The 19,639-nt window shown below is 45.5% G+C and overlaps 1 protein-coding gene and 1 long non-coding RNA gene across 5 annotated transcripts in view; one reads left to right on the top strand and one right to left on the bottom strand.

Moving 5' to 3' along the window:
- ATXN7L1 (ataxin 7 like 1) overlaps positions 1-9,142 on the bottom strand; it is a 225,868-nt gene extending 216,726 nt beyond the window's left edge. For all 4 annotated transcript variants that reach the window (XM_014452815.2, XM_006085388.3, XM_006085390.3 and 1 more), the window contains exons 1-2: positions 8,943-9,142; positions 8,360-8,428 (exon numbers count right to left, since the gene is read on the bottom strand). In XM_014452815.2, the coding sequence (XP_014308301.1) occupies positions 8,360-8,428; positions 8,943-9,123 (250 nt within the window). In that variant the 5' untranslated portion in view covers positions 9,124-9,142. The remainder of the gene's footprint in view (positions 1-8,359; positions 8,429-8,942) is intronic.
- Positions 9,143-10,829: 1,687 nt separating this feature from the next.
- The window catches only part of LOC111825234, a 36,242-nt gene continuing 27,432 nt past the window's right edge, over positions 10,830-19,639 (top strand). The window contains exon 1 of the long non-coding RNA XR_002828388.1: positions 10,830-10,937. This is a non-coding gene — a long non-coding RNA (uncharacterized LOC111825234). The remainder of the gene's footprint in view (positions 10,938-19,639) is intronic.

The following is a 19,639-nucleotide window of genomic DNA, read 5'->3' as shown; positions in this document are numbered from 1 at the left end:
AGCCTTCGCCGGGAGCCCACCAGGGGCAGGGCATCGCACCAAGCGTTTTAGGAGAGAAAGACGTGGAAGTCCGTTTCCTTATATCTATTTATTTATTTACGTGTGGTGGTAGGTGAGGGAAAGCCAGCTTTTTGATATTCAGTTTCTGCAACTCAAAAAAAGGCCAACCCTTGGCCAACCCTCTCCCCTCTCCATCATAGCTCCATTTGATCACTTCAGTCACAAGCAGGCTCCTGTGGTCCAGTCCCGCCGACTACCCCCGCCCCCGCCCAACCCCTACCCCTGGGCCCCCTGAGGCAAGACCAAGTGTGGACTCGCAAGAAGCACCCCACACCCTGGAGGCTCCCCCTTGGGCTCTCTTTTGCCACTGGAGGAACCGTAGGCCCAGGGGAGGCTGCCAGTGTGGTGCTGCATGGCCTCAGGTAGGGGCAGCGGTCAGTGTGTGGCTGCTCCTCTTACCCTTCAAATGCCATCTGTCTCTGTCTCTGTGGTCTGGGGTGGGGTGCTTCAGCCTCTCCCCCTTATTCTAGGATTTTCTCAGTGGTTTCCTGTCTGTAAATAGTTGTTAGCTGTTCTTCTTGTGAGGAAGAGCAAAGCCAGGAATGACCTACATCACCATCTTGGTGACATCACTCTAACTGCAGTCACTCAAGGACTGTAGTTTCCAGGTGTGACACTAGGCCACCTTGGAACTTGGGGTCCTAGGACGGAAGGGATTTGACCAGACAGGGTCTCAGTGTGTCTGCTAATACATTTATGTCTACATCTGAAGGATGTCACGAATTAATCAAAGCACCATGAACAAAAGGTTAGCCCAAAAGATATAAACACGACGTACACAGGTTACCACACAGTAACCGAGTCTGCTTAACTTTCCTAAGTCAATTCGGAAGCAGAGACAGCAAGGCTCTGTGAACGCCGGCCTTGCGTGAACACGTCCGTGCAGTCCTAAGTAATGCCACGGACCACGTGGCACAGGTCAGGAGCCCCAGGAATCAGACCCTCCTCTGCCCTTCCTATTTTCTAATCCATAACACGGGAACCCTGAAACCAGCCCCTTTGCTCTGTCACGTGCACCCCCACTTCAGACAAGGCCCATGGGTAATCACACTGCACAGAATGCCAATAGTAGTATTCCCAGCCTGACTTTAAACTGAAATCCTTAATGATTCACCGAGTGATACTCTTGACATCAGGGGCCACTGTATAATAAATGGCATCATTATCAGAACCAATGTTTTGGGGTCTCCTCTACGCACAGCGAGGGAGGATGGGCCACCCAGAATTAGAACCGGAAGCTCATTTTCTGCAGAATAGAGCTGAAGGTTTGGAGGAGTCACCTGGCAAACCTTTGGAGGACAGTTCTTTGAGGGATGGAGTCTCTCTCTCTTTCTTTAGATCCTCCCAAATGCAGCCCAGCACCAGGGGACAGTCACAGCTTTGTATATGTCTGCTGAGCATTCAGTAGGGCCGACCCACCTGGAGTGAAGGCCTAAGACATAGACAGATAGTTGCAGAATATTTCCATGAGTATCTTAGTGTATTTTTCTTGTGTTCTTGCCTTTCTAGCTTCGCTTTATACCAGTGATTCTCTATCAGGGTCCCTTTGCTCCCTGAGGGGGTCTAAGCAATGTATGGACACACTTTTGGTTGTTTCATATTGGGGGAGGGGGAGGAGGAGGGGCCTCTGGAATCCATTGGTAGAGACTAGAGATGCTGCTAAACATCTTGCCATGCACAGGACAGCCCCCGCCACAGAGCAGTAGTGCCACGCTGGGCACGTTCATACTACTCTCTCTGCTTTGCAATCTTCACCCTAAGCAACACAGACTCTCGTTTCTAGAACATTCTATATTCTCTCATACTTTGGGCCTTCACACATGTTGTTTCCTTTAATTCCCACCTGCCCAGCCCTGCACACAGATAACTTCCATTCATCCTGCAGGTTTCAGTGTAAATAAAATTTCCTCAGGAAGGCCTTCACTGAGCCCCTAACCTAAATTAGGTCCCCCTGCCACGCCTTCTAATAGCACCCCGTTGCCCCTTTCAGAGTACTCTCCAGACGCCAGGACTTTTTTTTTTTTTAATCTTCACCTGAAGAGTGAGGATATTTCCCCCCCCCGCCCCCCCCCCCCCCGGATTGTTTTTAGAAAGAGTGGAAGGAAAGGGTGAGGGGGAGAGAGAGAGAGAGAGAGAGAGAGAGAGAGAATCGATGGGAGAAACACATTGATTGGTTGCCTCCTGCTTGTGCCCTGACCGGGGCTGGGGATTGAACCTGCAACCAAGGTACATGCCCTTGACCGGGAATTGAACCCGTGACCCTTCTGTCCGAGGGCCGAAGCTCTAACCACTGAGAAAAACAGGCCATGTGACGCCAGGACTTCCCAATGCCTGCCTTTGCAGCTAGGGTGGAAGCGCCGCGAGGCAGAGGCTGCGCTGTTTGTTGCTGTGCCCGGGCCTAGCCCAGTGCTGGCACACGGTGAGACACTGTCTCAATGCATGACGGAGGCCAAGAAAGCAGGAGCAGGTCTAAAAACCCAAGCAAGACACCCAGAGGCCTCAATGATGGTTCCACTGCGCAGGCACCAAAAAGAGAATGTGGCAGCGCCTTATGAATGGATATGGATCACTACCCTTCAGATGTTGTAACACGTGAACCATATTTATAAAATAAGAAGTACTTAAATGAGTGGTGTGTGTAACAGTCTCCATTCTAGAGATGAAACAATTATTCTTGTGGAATGAGGTCTGATGAGAACCCAACGCATCACATACAGCGTCCCAGAGTGTGGCCAACCTGCCTAACTTCCTGTTTGGGAAGGGGCCAGAGCCACATTTTCTCCACACAAGAACCCAGGCACATGGGAGTACCTGTATGTAAAGAGAGACTCGTTTAAAGCTCTATATTTTCAAAACTAGATGGTTTTGAAAAAACCCTTTCTCAGCTTTTCTGTCTTGGCCATGGCACTCCCCCTTCTCCACAGCTGGATGCAACCATAAAGCTTATTCATCCTCCAGGCCCTTCCTTCTCCTTTTCCCCGTTCCTCCCCACCACCGTTAGGCCACACCATCTCTCCATCCTTCCATCCCAAACGCTGGGCGAGAGGAGAGATGATAATGAGACGTCAAAGTGAACAAATGTGCGGCTTGTTAGCAAAAGGGGGGGAAGGTAGGCTTAATGGGAAAAGAAGTTGAAATTAATGGTGAAATGAGGTTTATCTGTGTAATCTGCGGACTTGGTGTCTTCCCATCTTCTATTAGCATAGATAACGGAGTTGCCTGTGTAACGATAAAGGGAAGCCCTCGCGGTTTCCCATAAATCTCCACCACTTGTCGCTGGCTCCCCTGGCTTGGATTCTAAGAGCACTTCATTCTTACTACTCAGTTGCCATCTTTCCCTCCAATTTGCTCCCATCCAGCCATAACCGCAAGACTCCTAAACCTGGGCTGAATGTGTTCCCACATTCCCTGCTTCATCCAGTGTTCCAGCCCAATTCCACCAGCATCTCAGGAGGAAAGCAGACTCTTATAGTCACAGCAAGATCTTACTGGCTCCAGAACAGTTTTCAAATTGGAAGCATTCCACAAGTTTACCTACATCAAATCAAAACATCTGGGAACATTAAAACACAGACAAATGCCCGTAGTAACTAGTATAGATTTCAAAAAGACCCAAACAAAAATCTATGAAGGATTTTCTTTTCTCAGTGATCAGACAAAACAATTTATTGATCATTTAAAAAGTTATTTTACACCTCCCGGACCTAGAAAGATTTTGTAAACTGCTCATAGCCACAGGCCCACAACTGCCTAAGTATTTTCTCTAGCTCTTAATAAAACTTACCAATGACTACATATGAACTGCACGCCTTTAAAATTGGTTTTTAAAAAATCATTACCTTTATAAAATTATAATATGATTAACTCTAAAAACGAAATTTCTGATAAATTTTATCTTTCCCATTCATCACTGATTAAAAATCCTAATTAATTATAATAATAAAGGTTCCTAGAACTAGATTCCTTAATAAATGAAGATGATAATCATAATAACATAAAAAAAAGAATAAAGGCAAACATCCATTAAGTGTTACCATGTCCTAAGCCCTTCTGTATTATCTCAGCTAATCCTCACAACACTGCTATTATCTGTTTTATATAGTCCAGCACACTTATGAGTCATATGCACCCTGCTCCTTACTCATAAATTGACATTCTTGGAAAAAAAAAAATCCCTGGCTGGGTGGCTCGTTGGTTGGAGCAACATCTTGTACACTAAAAGGTTGTGGGATCGATTCCAGGTTAGGGCACATACCTAAGTTGCAGGTTCAGCCCCTGGTTGGGACACATGTGGGAGGCAACTGATCAATGTTTCTCTCACATTGATGTTTCTCTCTCTCTCCATCTCTCTTCCTCTCGCTCTCAAATCAGTAAACATATCCTCAAGTGAGGATTCAAAAAAGAGTTCAGGGGAGGCAATTAGAATAGGGGAACATCTTTCTAAATCATAGAGCTTTTTCCCAATTAGCTTGAAAAAAAAAGTCTTCAGATAAACCTACAAAGCTAGAGAGAAAATTATTATAAAAGGTTAGTTAGATGAACGGCCTTCCTTGAATTGTCTATCATAAGTGCATTTCTTATCTTAGATTAGGCTAACAAGGTTTCTGGGACCCTCTCTTCTCAGGAAATTTAAGTGCCTCACTGAGCCAAGCTGACCTAGGTCAGCTCACTCGCCACCGAGGGGGACACATCACCCTGGGTTCTGGACTCAAACCCTCAGTCATTCCAAAGGCCTAAAGGTCACATACCATTCACAAACTATTTGCAGCAGAGTATGCGTGTGTCTGAGATGCAGTGATTTTTGCCACCGAGAGATTATGAAATGAGATAATAAACCCAGTATGTAGTAGTTTAAGATGTTTTTTAATGTGAGGCCTTGATTTTTTGTTAAAGTTTTTTTCTTCTTCTGAAGACAGCCTGTCTGGTATGACTATATCTGAGGTGTAGGCACATTCAGCAGAGAACTCGGGTCCAGAGGTCTCAAAGGGACCTTAGAGGCTGTTTAACCCCACTTCCTTACTTTACATGTGAGAGAAGAGGCCAGAGAAGGGAAGTGATGTTCCCAAGGTCATATGGGGGAACCTAGGAAGCTGACTCAATCCCTCTCTCCTGCTCCTTTCACCACGCCAGGCTGCCCTCGATATAACCCCGTCTGACCACATCCAAGCCTGGAATCAGCAACACCTTCCGAACCCAGGTGATGATTTGGAAAAGTTCAAAAGTATTTTCCAAATTCATCTTGACTGTCATTTTAGTCAACTTTGGATGAAACAATAACATTGATGTAAAGACTTTATTACCGAGATTTCAAAGCCTTCAGTTAACACTTTCTACTGAGGTAGGTGGAGAATTGAAGCACAAAAGGAATGAGGAATGGAGAAGGAACTATGTTACAATAATCGGGTTATTTTAGAAGTCTGCAAGTCCCTCCTTCTATGAACTTAATCTATAAAAAATATCATATCACAACAATGCTCACAGCAACATTATTCACCATTAAAAGATGGAAACAAGCCAAATCTTCATCAAAAGATAGATAGCTAAACAAAATATGGTATATACACACAATGGAACATTATTCAGCCATAAAAAGGAATGAAATTCTGACACATGCTGCAACATAAATGAACCATGAAAACATTATGCTAAGTGAAATAAGCATGTCACAAAGGGACAAATATTGCATGATATATACATGTACATATGTAATTATACATGGTATTTAGAATAGGCAACTTCATGGAGACAGAAAATAGAATAGAGAATACCAGGGCTGAGGGGGACAGGGGAATGGCGAGTTACAGTAAAACGAGTATAGGATTTCTGGTTAGATAATAAAAAAGTTTGGGAAATGAATAGCGGTAATTATTGTACAACATTGGGCATGTACTTAGTACTATTGAATTGTATACTTTAAAATGGTTAAAACTGTAAATTTTATATTATATTTATTTTATCGCAATAAAATCATATCAAAATCTGGATTATATCCTTTTCATTCTCAATTGTTATTTATTCATTGCTATTAAAACCCAAATTTCTTCTCAAGACCTGCGTACTATGGTCATCTATGTATGCTCGCACACGTAGACAAACAGAATCACACCCAGGTCACTTTGTGTCCTGCAGAGACCCATCCACAAACAGGTATCCATCCTGAGACCACCTACATGATGACTCCAACAATAAAGCCCATGGCAAGACTAATGCAACCAGTGTTTCTGGAGACCCTGGCAACCAAACAACCCGACTGAGTCCCAGCTCAACCCTTAAATTCCTCACCATGATGGTGGTGGTGGTGGTGGGGTATATATTTAGTTTATGTGTCCTCTCTCTGTAAAGAAAACTGTGTGCATATACCAGGAAGTCCTTCAGGAATAGCTAACCCAAACCTGCTCCACCAGGCCCATGAACAAAGAGATTTCAGTCCATACATGGCTGTTGGGTGCACTCAGCAATTGCATGTTACACCGAACAGCGGTGTCCTTAATGTAAATGCATATAATTGGGAGCTAAGTCTTTGTACCTTTACAGGACAAAGGATATAATGAGCAGAATGTACCACTTGTGAATTCTGAGGAAAGGAGAGCCTTTCATTTTTCCTTAAAAGAATCCATTTCTCACGAGGCAAAGAGAATCTGAGAACAAGTCTTTTGAAACAGAAGCAGGGAGGAGGGTGCAGAATGTGAGTTTTGTGTTACAGTCATAATCGATCACCGGGCCCAAGAGGTGCCCATTCGGTGCCATACCGTAACGTCTACTCAACTTTAATTTAAAGGTTTTTCACAACCTCATCTTCCTTCATGGAAACCTTTCCATTGCCCGTGGTCTGACAACTGAGTCCACTAGCTTTTAAAGATTTCAAGAGTTTCCAAAGAAAAACAATCTCTAGTGATACTTCCCATTGCCAACACTCATGAACATTTAGCACAAATAAGCTGCCACTTGTGAGCTGTCCACTTGACTGCATTCCCTTGCGCATCCTAAGGATATGTCAAGATCACAGTAAGATATTTAGAGGCAACATCTTTAGAATAAGGTTTCATTCCCAATCAAAGTGCTTAATTAGCAGAACCACGATGCTAGAGAACTGTCCTTGAATACGCCTGCATTTTAACCTCCATGTTATTTTTTCTGAAGCACACGTTTTCCTCTCACTGGATGGCCAGGAAATGATTAGGCGCAGAAAACCAACTGTCATAGGTGTCGACCCACAAAATAAGTGCCATCTTTCCAAGCAGGTTTTGGCTGCCTTCGAGGATGATATCCCGGTATGAGGGAGACCATTCTTTGGAATCTAATGGCCTTATCTCCATTCATTTGGGATGAGCAATGCTCCTGTGGCCTAGTTACGGCTAAACTCTTTCAACACTTCCCACCAACCCCTTCTGGCCCCTCGAGCCATCCTCCCACTCCCAATTTCAGCCAACCATGCTTATAAGACATCAGTTAGTAAATCACAATTCAAATGACCCCACCCATTTGTTCAGCAGAAAGTGGCCTCTGGATTTGCTCCACGTGGACCCATAGGCCAGAGGTACCTATGGCAGGCTTGCAAACATGAACAGGACATGATTTATTTATGACGACCACGTGTGCTTGATGCCCAGTTCCAGCAGGTTGTGGCTTCACTTGCCTGCCTCAGTCTAGGATGACCTCTCTACTCACTGTGTCCCATTTCAGGTACTGCCTTTCCAGGCTAGGGAAACAGAGAGGGGCAACTGGCCAGGGGGCGAAACACACCGATGCCCCTAACCCTGCTGGCCACATAACAGTCTGTGACCAAACACAAGGTGGGCAAATGGAACTTGCTACAAAGGTTCGCATGTCCAATGGTTTTCCGTGGAGAGTGGAGAAGTAGCTGCTGGAATACCTGGCCATGTGAGGTTCATGAAACTGCTGTGTATTCACCCACAAGAAAGGCTGGGATGCTTGTGAGGGAAGCCCCGCTCCTCATTTCCCAGATTCTGACACCCCCGCCCCCGCCTCCCCACCACCATCACCACCTTTGGCAATGATGTTGCAAATGCGAATGGCAGATAGGCATCAGCAGGTCCAAACGTGGACTCCAACTGAAGTGCAGTAAACTTCTGCCTCCAACCGTCTCCCCCTCCTTACCCCCCAGTTGTATTTATACTTTGGAAGAAGTTAACGCGAAGCAGCAGACACCTGGGCGTGCTCAATTTTTGACAAGCCTTAGTCACTCTGTAACCAGCAGAACAATTCACAATATAGTCGAAAATCCTGTGAGGATCTCTGCCACACATGCTAACACTAAAATGCCAGTAGCTCCACTTACCTTCTTTATTAAGCCTCATAACCTCCCTGCTTTTTCCACCCTCCTTTCCAGCCTCTTCTAAATCTACATCTGCAGATGAAAAAGAAAAAGAAAAAAAGAAAATAAGGGAAAAGGGCGAAAAAAGGGGGGGAAAAAGCCAAAGTCAAGGGGGGCAGGGAGAGTGTTTATTTGCAAACAGATGGATATAAATACTGTATATGAAAATCTTTCCAAAATTGACAATGCGACGTTTTCTCCCAAGTCCGGATTTCCATCTACCTGGCCCAGATAGGTACCAAAAAAACTATGCAAGCAGCAACAGAGTAGCCTTTTAAACAGACACACCATGGGGCTGTGAAAGCCCACCCCGCGGGCTGCCACGGGGAGCCGGGCACAGACAGACAGACAGACAGCCCTGGCAGCAGGGCCTCTCTCTGTGCACTGATGATCTGTCTCTGTGTGTATTTATTTAGAGAGAGAGGGAGAAGCATGGAGGACACCGGGGGCCACTCTCTCTCTCACACACACACTTTTTCCCAGTGGCTCTAGGTGAATGGAAAGGTTACAGGATAATAAAAGGAGGAGGAGGCGGTGGGGTTCTTACTGTCGGAGCAGTGTAATTTGGCGGCGTCGATCCAGGAGGACCAGGGTTTGCCCAGAAACGCCTCCGGACTGGGCACTTTGCGATCCAGTGTCGCCATTGCTCTTCCTTCTTGTTGCTTTTTCCCTGTTCCTTCGGCAGCAGCAGCCGAGAGACACGGGATTCGAGAACGCTCCGACGTCATCTTCGGAACGTTCCGACATTGAGAGGTCTTAACACCCGGCCGGGAGGGAGGGAGGGATGGGAGGAGGGGGCCGGCCAAAAAAAAACCAAGGGAGAAGGATCCCCCCCCCCAGCCCCCCCCCCCCCGGATTGGGCTTCCCCTCCCGGGGCCGCCCGGCCCCCCAAAAGCCAGCAAAAAAAGGCCCCCGGTTTCTTCGGGGCCCGCCCGGGCCCGCCCGCCCGCCCCCCCGGGGAGGGGCCCGCGCGCCGGGCCCACCGTGCCCCGGGGGCCCAGAGGCTCCCGCGCGCCCGGGGGAGGAGATGCTGCGCCGCCGCCGCCGCCGCCTGCACCCGGGGGCCGCGAGGGGCCGGGCCCGGGCGCCGGGGACAGACCCCGGAGCGCGCGGCCTGGGCCGGAGGAAGGGTGGCCTTTCCCGCAGAGTTGCAGCGGGAGGACTGAAAGTTTTCGCCTGCAGCCCTTGCAGGGGGTCCTGCCCTCGAGAGGCCTCCGCACGGATCCCCGCGGCTGAGTGGGGCGGAGACCAGCAGGCTGGCCACCTCCGGCCCCCACCCCCACGACCACGCCAGGCCGGGGAAGGGACCCCGGTGACCTCGCATCCCATGCACCACTCCTTTCCCCGTCCTTCCCTTTCACGGGGGACCTTGGACCTGGAGGACTCCGCGAACGCCTCTGGGACCTGAGACCGGAGAGCGGATGGAAGTGGTTCTAAATAAATAGCAGGTGAGTTGGGGGCGAGAGGAGCTGCCTTCCCATCCCGGACTGCGGGACACGCCGAGCTCCAAACTCAGCGCCCGGCGCCCCCAGGTCCTCTGCGCGGTGCGCGCCGCCGGCTCCGGAGAACCACCGCGGAGACTTGGCCCTGGGGTCTCGGTAGCGGGGAGCGAAGGCACCGGCGCCCGCCCGCCGCGCCTCCGGAGCAGTTTTCTGCGCTCCCTGCGGTGCGAGGAGAGTGGCCGGGACCAGCGCCCGGAGCCTCCCGCCAGGAATCTGACTCCTGGGAGAATTCATGCTCTCGCCAGTGGATAGGAAGCGCTGGATTTCCTCTGAATGTCGGACGTTTGATGCTTGGATTGAGATTTCCCTTCTCTCCCTAGAGGTGGGCAATAAAGGCCTTAAAAGGTCTCCTGGTATTTCTTTTTAAAAACCCCTTTGTTTACTCGGACTTACCGAAAACGTGGACAACCGCCCACCGTAGGTGTATTTTCCCTCTTCGTTCTTACCCTTTTCGTTCTTACCACTTCTGTTTTCCCCTGGCTGACGCGCACTCATTTGAAGTTGCTCTGCGCTTGAGTTCTGCCCTGGCGGTGCCATCTAATTTCCCTGTATCTGAGAGCCAGGGTCAGGGTGGGCGATGGAGGAGCAGCTACACATTCGTCTTCAGTTGTGATGTTTGCGTGAATGGGCTTGTTTTTTTGTTTTTGTGTTTTTTGTTGTTGCTGTGTGTGTGTGTGTGTGTGGTGTGTGTGCGCGCACACACACGCGCGCGTGTTTGTCAGACCCAGATAAATTTCATTTGCCTTTGCACATAGGGACCACTGAATGGCCACGGTGCCACTGGGTGAAGAATTCTCATTTTAAGGATTGGTGGTGTTAACCAATATTTATTACCTATTGGCCTCTTATGTATGCCAGACCCCGAGTTTAACATTTCCTCCCTCCTCTCTCTCTCTATTCATCATCCATCCATCTTTTCAACAGCTACTGCCTGCAATGGGCCAGGCGCCCTGCAGCAAAGGAAAACAAATGAGATCCAGCCCGGTCTCCGTGGAAGGAGGAAGGCGTGAAACTTCTTGGGAAAACAAGACCCGCACACAGTGAGTGCCTGGGGTGGTAGATGGCAGGTCTCTCAGCGCTGCCTGTTCCGAAGAGGAACTGAGATCCGGCTGGGAGAGGTCAGGCAATATGTCCCTGAGGAGACGGGATTGGTTCTGCCTCTTGGACAGGGGAGGGATGTAGAATGGTAAGGTGAAGACTGGTTTTTGCCAAGGGAGGGAGCAGGATGGTGTTTGCAGAGGCTTCAAGCTGTGTATAAATGTGGTGTGTGTAGGTGTTGAGTGTGGCTTACCTGGGATGGTGGGTTACTGTTGGGGGTTGGGGTTGAGGAGGCTGTGTAGTCAGGCTCGAGACAAATTATGGAAGGCACGGAATGATAGCCTAAAGAGTTTTGCTTGACAACTGGGAGCCACTACAGGGGCTTTCTGCAGCATAGGGGTAAGTAGAAAGTACGACGTAGGAAGATTACTCTGGCCTTGATGTCCAGGCTGTATTGCACTATGGAAGCTGGTTAGGAAAGTAGTGCCACACTATCGATAGTGTGAAGAAATGAAGGCCCATGAAGTAGAGAAGAGGGGGCAGGTAGAAGCCTAGGGAGAGAGCATCTCATCAGAGGATATGTTGTATGTTCGGATTTGGGGAGAATCAGAGAGGGATATAGAGGTGCGAGGCACAAGTAATGAGATCCTGGGACATTTTTCCCTTCTCCTACTTCTTTCCGATTTTCCTTCCATTTTTGGTGTTTATTCCTCTATTGTGAATGCGAAGGAAGATGTGGTTGGCGGCCTCTAAGATGACCCCAGTGATCCTGATATTCATACCCTTGTGGGATCCCCTTCCCTTCATTGTGGGCTGAACCTAATGACTTGCCTCTAACAAATAGAATAGGGCAAAAGGGATGGGATGTCGTTTCTGAGGTTAGGTTACAAAAAGACAATGGCTTCTTGCTTTCATTCACTTGCTCTAAGAAAGCCCACTGTCATATTGTGGCAAGAAACCAAGGGAGGTCTTTAGGCTGTGATGTGTTGAACCCTTTACAGCCACGTGAGTGTGAAGTTTGTCTTCCTCCAGTTGAGCCTTGAGATTAGACCGAGTGCTGGCCCACATCTGTGAGAGACCTTGAGTTGGAGGCACCCAGCTATGTCTTGCCTGTATTCCTGACCCACATAAACAGAGATCATTAGTGTTTGTCATTCTAAGTGGTTAAGTTTTGGAGTAACTTGTTACGTAGTAATATGTAACTACTCCAGAATGACTTGAGTATAAAGTGAGTGGATAACAAAAAATAAGTTTAACAAAGGAAAAGTCTGAGCAGTGTTCCCTTGCTCCTCTTTTGAGCCTCCTGTGAATTGTGTATCATCTTTCCCCCAATTTTTTTTTTTGGCCAGCTTTGTGGAACTGGTTTACACTAGTATCTCCTATACTCTGAGTTTTGTAATTTATCTTTATCCCTTGGATGCTCATGGTTTTGCTCTTTAAATTCAATTACTACTTTGTAGGAAGACTTCTCCAATGACAAGGTCATAATGTAACTTTGGAAACAAGTCTGCTGACAGCGATGCCATCACACTGGTGGTTGTTAACAACCCTGCCCTCCTCGAGGTGTGTGGAGTGCATAATGATGCAGGGACTCAAGCCCAGGGGCTGGGAGTCAGTGACGTGATCTTCCAGAAAATTCTGTCTCCTCTCCTGGGAGCCACTTGAAACCACTCAAAAAATCAAAGTGGCTTTTCCTTAGGTAAAGTCAGGGCAGCTCAGTTGCAGAGAAACAAAGCAATGGTTCAATATTTTAACATTAGTTTACTCTCCCAGCTGAGTTTATTTCTGCACAGCACCCTGAAGATGGTATGACAGCCTAAATATTATTCTCTTCTAGCTGAGAGGATTTTACTTTGCAACGTAGTACTAGACTCTAAATGTGATTTAGCATCTCTACAAAAGAAGACCGGATACATTGCCCGTTTAACTAGATAATCAGAACAAGTGTACATTATTGCAGTTAGAGTTATGGAGTATAATTGTAGAGTTTCTGTTCTAAGCCTTCCACAAGTTCCACTGACTACAGAGATAATAATACCAACTTTGTGAAGCTGCAACCCACCTATCACTTTGTAAATCCGATAAAATGGCTGTCAATTACATTACGCTGCTAGGAACCAGAGAAGAAAGAAAGCATTGCTCATCAAACTACTAGACTTTCACACTTGACTTTCGATGAAAATTGAGGTCAGTTGGGTGTAGTGTTCAGGTCAACATGGTGCACACATGTTATTATTTACACATCTATACGCATATGTCAACTGTGTATTGCAAATTTATCACAGACTTGAATTCCTTTTGATAGTAAGTAGTTATAAATACTGTTAGTGACAACAAGAATCTTATACATTCTTAATAGGAATAAATTGACCTGCAAAGCAGCAATTTAAAGCATGTTAACATAATGTCTCTGTGATAAAACTATCTAGCAACACCTTCTACCCCTCATGATTAATGTTTAGCAAGATAAAAGGGATGTAAATATTTTTATTGTTGTATCCTCTTAGGGAAATGACAGTGGTTGATTTAATTAAAAAGGAGATTCTCCCATAGACCAAGTTGAGAAATCAGTTCAGTGAAGGTGACAATGGGAAATGCCTATTTAATTTGAATAACACCCGGTTCTGTAGAAATGTGCATCGAATACGTAGCCTGCTTAATCTGATTCATGTACTGTTTCACCACATTATTGAAAAGAAGAGGGAATATTAGCTCTCTCATTTTAGGATATTCAACTCCTGCTGGTCTCAAGGTGCTGTGTGCACAACCCACTTCCTACCTAGACTGTTGTTGGGAGTTACCTGGAGGCGACGAGGAGAAAATGACATGTTCCATTAAAATGAGGCATCCTTGGAATTGTTTGATGTTCTTTGCCTTAATTGAATCCATCTATCCCATCTGCCACTCTTCTCTCCAAATTTATTTCCCTAACCCACTCTCTCTGAGAATTGTAATTTGGGGGAAATTTGTTACATACGTTGTTCCTTTTATATAAGCTCTTTGCATCTGGAGGGCAGGTGTGCTGTCTCTCTGGCCTTGTTAGACAAGGTTGCCTGCCTCTTCCCTGCCCCCGCACATGTTGCTGGATCAAACAGGGCTGGGATAAAAGACCCCCAGTAGCAACCGGAGGAGAAAAGAACACAGGAATTCCAGGTTTTTCAATATGGGGCCCTAGCCATGTGCCAGGGCTGAATAAACATGGATTCAATAAATATAACTATAGAAACATGAAACTTGCATTCCGACTGCAGCCAAAAAAAAAAAAAATGCAAATGTATTATTATTTTGAGGTAAAGTTGCCTTGAAACCCCTAACTTTGATCACTTGAGGCCTCTGTTCCCGGGAGTGGCAGAGCAGCCCCATTTAACCAGTGCTCTTTCTCAGGGGTTAGGCAGGAGGAAAGGTAGCTGCCCGTCAGTGTTCTTTAGAAATCACTTTGGGCCCTTAACCTAAACATAAATAAAACGTAACATTAATATGCACGTATTAATTGGAGTGAGGTCCACATTCCCCTCTAAACGAACCATATTCATATGGTTGAGGACACAGCGTAGGGTGGGGGTCCGAGCACAGGCTTGAGATTGACAGGGGTAAGTTAGAATTGCTCTTCAGGCATTTGTTTGAGAACCTTTCTTAGTCCATCTGAACCTCAGTTTTCGCTTCTGTTAAATGGGTACTGAGGCTCTTCTCTTAGATGGTTGTGCAGATTAAGTGAGATTCTGGGTATTGAGCCCCCCAGCATAGGGCCTGGCACACAGTGGACAGTTGGAAGTGTCCGCTGTGATTATTACGTTGGTTGCGATGCCTTGTGTAGACAACAGCAGCCAGTCCGAAGCAGGCCGATCCTCAGACACTTAGGAGGGCTCCTGCGGTTGCTGCTGACCACCGTCCTTCTCATTGGAGAAAGGAAACAAAAGCTCTTCTCTTTCCTCTGTACTGGCTGCTGCCCTGCATCGATTGGTGGAGACCTCTGGCACTTCTGCCTGAAACTTCCTCTGGACCAGGACGTCAGGGCAGGGCGAATCCCCCTTTGTTCAGGGAAGACCTTTTTGTTATGTAAAGGAACTGCAAAACCCAAAGTCTGTGTGGACACAAAACTGCCTGTGCATGACACTATACTAGTAAACAGTTGTCCTCATAGTAAGCAGAGGGAGTCTCTGCAAATTATTTTTTCTTTTGTAAATGAAACTTAATATTGAATTCTAAAAATCTTGTATGAATGTGTCACTCCCCGCCCCCAGATCACTCCCATACCCCAGGTCTAACGGCATTTTTTTAAATACTATTTCCTATACATTGTCTTATTGTATGTATTTATCATTACAAGTGTAGATGATATTGCTGTGTCTTTTTTAATGCATAGTATCATTATATGGAGATATACATATATGTGATATATGTACACATACACATATATACCTATACACATATATATATACATTTTTTTCTTTTTATCGGTGGTTGAGAAAGAAGCTTTGTGTTGAGCATAAATAAGATTGACAGGTGCGGCAGACCATTTTGTGGATATTTTCCTGCAGCTTTCTTTTTTCACGTGCTATTACATGTCATTACATATGGAAACACCTCATTCTTTTAAACTGCTACATAGTACTTCATAAGACATTCCAGAGTATATTTCTCTAGATCTTATTGATGGACATATAGGTGTCTAGTTTTATGTTGTTGTTGTTTTTTTTCAAAAAAATAAGCTGGTCAACATCTTTATTTTATTTTTTGTTGTTGTTGTTAATCCTTACCTGGGGATATTTTTTCCATTGATTTTTTTAGAGAGTGGAGAGGAGGGAAAAGGAAGGGATGGGGAGAGAAAGAGAGAGAGAGAGAGACATCGATGTGAGAGAGACACATCAATCAATTGCCTCCCTCACAGCCCCAACCAGGTACGGGTCCCTTCAGTGGGCAGGCCAACACTCTAACCATTGAGAAACACACTGGCCAGGCAGCATCTTTACTTTTCTATATGTTTCCTGGGCACCTGAGGGAGTATTTCTACTCAAAAGTAGAATTGCCGGGTATGTGCATTTTAAATTTTAATAGTTCTGCCAAATTATCTTCTAAAATAGCTGAATAATTTATACTCCCACTGGCAGCATAGGAATGTGTCCATTTCCTCACATCCTAATTAATACTCAACATTCTCAGATGTTTTAATTTTTGCCAGTATTATGGTAAAATTTTTCCTATTTATTTTGTATCTTCCTCATTTCTATATATTTTTGAACATTTTTTTCTTATGTTCATTGTATTTTTACTCTGTAAATTGCTGTTAACATCTGATGATTTGTTATTGGTATTTTTAGATCTTTTTATTGATTTGTAGAAATTCTGTATACATTCTAGATTTAAATATTTTGTCTGTTTGAAAACAAGGTAATTTTCCAGCTTGTTGCTTTTGTTCTTTTAACCTGTTTATGGCATGTTTTCCATACACCCCCCCCCCATTTGGACGTATCGGGCTTTTCCTTGAAACCTTTAGCTTTTTGTGTCTAAAGGAGATGTACATGCGATAAAAAAGGAGAACAGGATAGCCTGTGAGAAGGGGCTGATCTGAGGTACCGGTAATAAAGGCTGTTGGAGCAGGACAGGTTGCTGTGGTGGGCAGCGAAGCCTGGGAGAGGAGAAATTTGAGCTGGGTGGGGGAAAGACGGGGATATAAGTAGCCTGTGGGCATAGTGGCCCCTGGAACAGTGACCATCCTAACGAAGAGCCTCGGGTCACAGAGAAACTGGTTCCCTAAAACAAAGCTCTTAGTTGAAAACGGGTGAATCATGGAGGGATTTGGAATCAGGAAAGGTTTAAAAGAGTTACAGGATGTTTCTAAGATTAAAATCTACAGTATGAGATAACATGGGTAATAATACTGTTTGTTCTTAGTCAAGTGGTTCATTTCCTTGAGAAATACTTTTTATCAAGAACAAATCTCTGAAATGAAGGCCCTATTGACCCTAATGAGCTAATTAGGTGAGAAACTTGAACCTTTCAACCATCCACCTGACATGTTTAGAAATTGCACCCAGTTGTACTAATAAAAGAGTCGTTTCTTCCTTTGTGGTTTACCCTCTAACCCTCCAAAACTGGGTCATTTTCAAAGACAAGTTAAACAGACATTTCGCTCTAAGTAGGCTGACCCAAATGGCTGAGTTTGCCTAGGGAGTCCTGGATTATGCAAAATTATTAATAGCTCCCCCTTCCAGTCTCAAAAGTGCCCTGGTTTGCATGATAAATTATATGCTACCCTAATTCTAAGTGATCTACTTTGGACTTTTTCTTTTTGCTTACTCTGTGGATCCTCAGTGGCCAAAGGGACGCTTTCCAGCTTAAGGGCATTTGCCCACATGTGCATTCTATCTTTTTGAAATGGTTGTATTTTCTCCCGTGCATACAAATGATGGCAAAAAAAATTCAGAAGAAAAACAAACAACATAAATGAGATGAGTTACCATAAACCTAGAAATAAACATTAATATTTCGATCTATATGTCTATATGTCTACATACCTATACATACCGACTGGCCCATCGCTATGACATGCAATGACCACCAGGGGGCAGACGCTCAATGCACAGGCATGGAAACATGGAACAGACTGATGAATCTCAGAGGGAAGGGAGGAGGGAGGAGGGCAGGTAGAGATTAACCAAAGATCTTATATGCATACTAGAGGCCTGGTGCATGGATTTGTGCACCGGTGGGGTCCCTCGGTCTGGCCTGCAGGGATCAGGCCGAAACCAGCTCTCTGACAGGCTCGATCCCCAGTATGGGGCATGCAAGAGGCAGCCAGTCAAAGATTCTCTCTCATCATTGATGTTTCTATCTCTCCCTCTCCCTTCCTCTCTGAATTCAATAAAAACATTTTTTTAAAGGAAAGCCAATGAGAGTTTTGAACAGACTTGAGCAGATCCTCCTGGCTGCTGTGTAGGGAAGGGGTTAGGAAGAGGGGAGAGTGGAAGCGAACATGAGGGAGCTATTTGGGGAGTCCAGGTGAGAGATGGTGGTAGCCTGGATTAGGGTGGAATCTGGGCTAAGGTGAAGGCCAGACATGGTGAAAGTGGGCAGATATGGGATTATTTAGGCCACCGAGGCTTGGATGGGCGTGGGTGGGGGTTGTGGAAGAGGTTGGTATCCTGGAAGACTCCCAGATTTGTGGGCCAGATGGATGGGAGTTGTCACCAGGATGTTGAGCTGCTGAAGGAGCAGGTGATGATTAGCCTGCAAAGTGAAGATCCAGAGGAGAAACTGCTTTGGAGAGCAGCCACTATGCCCACAGCTCCGTCTGAGGCAAGCTGACTGGTCCTGCCCCCAGGGCCACAGCCAGTTAGACTGGGAGAACGCCTGCGCTGTGGCCGTGATATGGTCTATATGAAAGCCTGTCTGTGAAGGGGGCTGTGCCATAAGGAGTTGATGAGACCTCCTGGGGGATTTGAAAAAGAACCCAAGTGAGTGACAACATTTAGAACTGTGGACATAGGAAAGGTCATACAAAAAGGCAGAAAGTCAAGTCATGAGTAAGCCAAACTCATAAGAAGGAAGGTAGGAGAGAAGAGAGAAGCCGGGGCAGGAGAAGATGCTGCAGGGCCATAGGGCACTCCAGAGGGACTGATGGGCCCCCGACTCTGAGTGTGGCCAGCTGGTTAAGAGCTAGGCTTGCAAGTTGAGCAGATGTAGTTTTGGTTTCCCAGCTCTGATGCTGATAGCTGCATGACCTCAAACAAGTCACTAAACTTCTCTAAGGCTCTGTTCTGTTCCCTAAAGTATAACATAGACACCCTAATATTTATTTCTTGGGCTTGTTGTGAGGATTAAAGAGATACACATGAGAATGGGAAAAGATATTTGCAACACATAAAACCACTGGAGAACTGGTATCCAGAATAAAAAGTTGGAGGGGGCGTGGAAAGCTTATACAAATCAATAAGAAAAAGACAGCCAACCACCGCCCCCCCCCCAAACAAAAGACTTGCACAAACATTTATCAAAAGAGGATATTAACATGGCAAAAAAACATATGAAAATAGGATCAACTCATTCATAAATAATCAGGGAAATACAGTGAGATTCCACATGCAACAACATAGATGAATTTTATAAACGTAATGCTGAGCAAAAGTAGCAAGATAGGGATGGATGTGTGAAGTGTGAGTCAGTGTATTAAAAATTTTAAAGTTAAAAAACGGATATTAAAACTACAGTTTAAATACTATACACAGATACATCAGATTGGCAAAGTTTGAAAAATCTGATAATACGAGGTGTTCGTGAGGATGTGCTACAATAGGACATCTACATGCTGGTGGGAATGTAGGTTAATACAGCCTCCCCTTTGTCTCAAGGGAGCCCACTTTCAGTTTCCCCCAGAGGCTGTGTTTTCCTGCTTTGGTATTATCTAGTAAAATTGAAAACATTGCACATCCTACAACCCAGTGATTCTGTATCTAAGAAGAACATCTCATGTTCACTAAAATATACAAGTATATCTATAATTCTATCGTTCATGGCCTCATGCTAGAAAAGGTGCCAATCTCCAGCTGTAGAATGGGTAAGTAGATAGTAATATAGTCACACCGTGGAGTACTATGTGGCACTGAAAAATGCATGAACAACATGAATGGATCTTAGAAACACAATGTTAAACATAAATAACATAGCATATGATTTATTTTAAAATTCATAAAATTCAAAACTATAC

Source organism: Myotis lucifugus, unplaced genomic scaffold (assembly GCF_000147115.1).
Source record: "Myotis lucifugus unplaced genomic scaffold, Myoluc2.0 scaffold_18, whole genome shotgun sequence".
Taxonomy (NCBI): domain Eukaryota; kingdom Metazoa; phylum Chordata; class Mammalia; order Chiroptera; family Vespertilionidae; genus Myotis; species Myotis lucifugus.
This window is presented reverse-complemented; position numbering and strand designations above follow the sequence as displayed.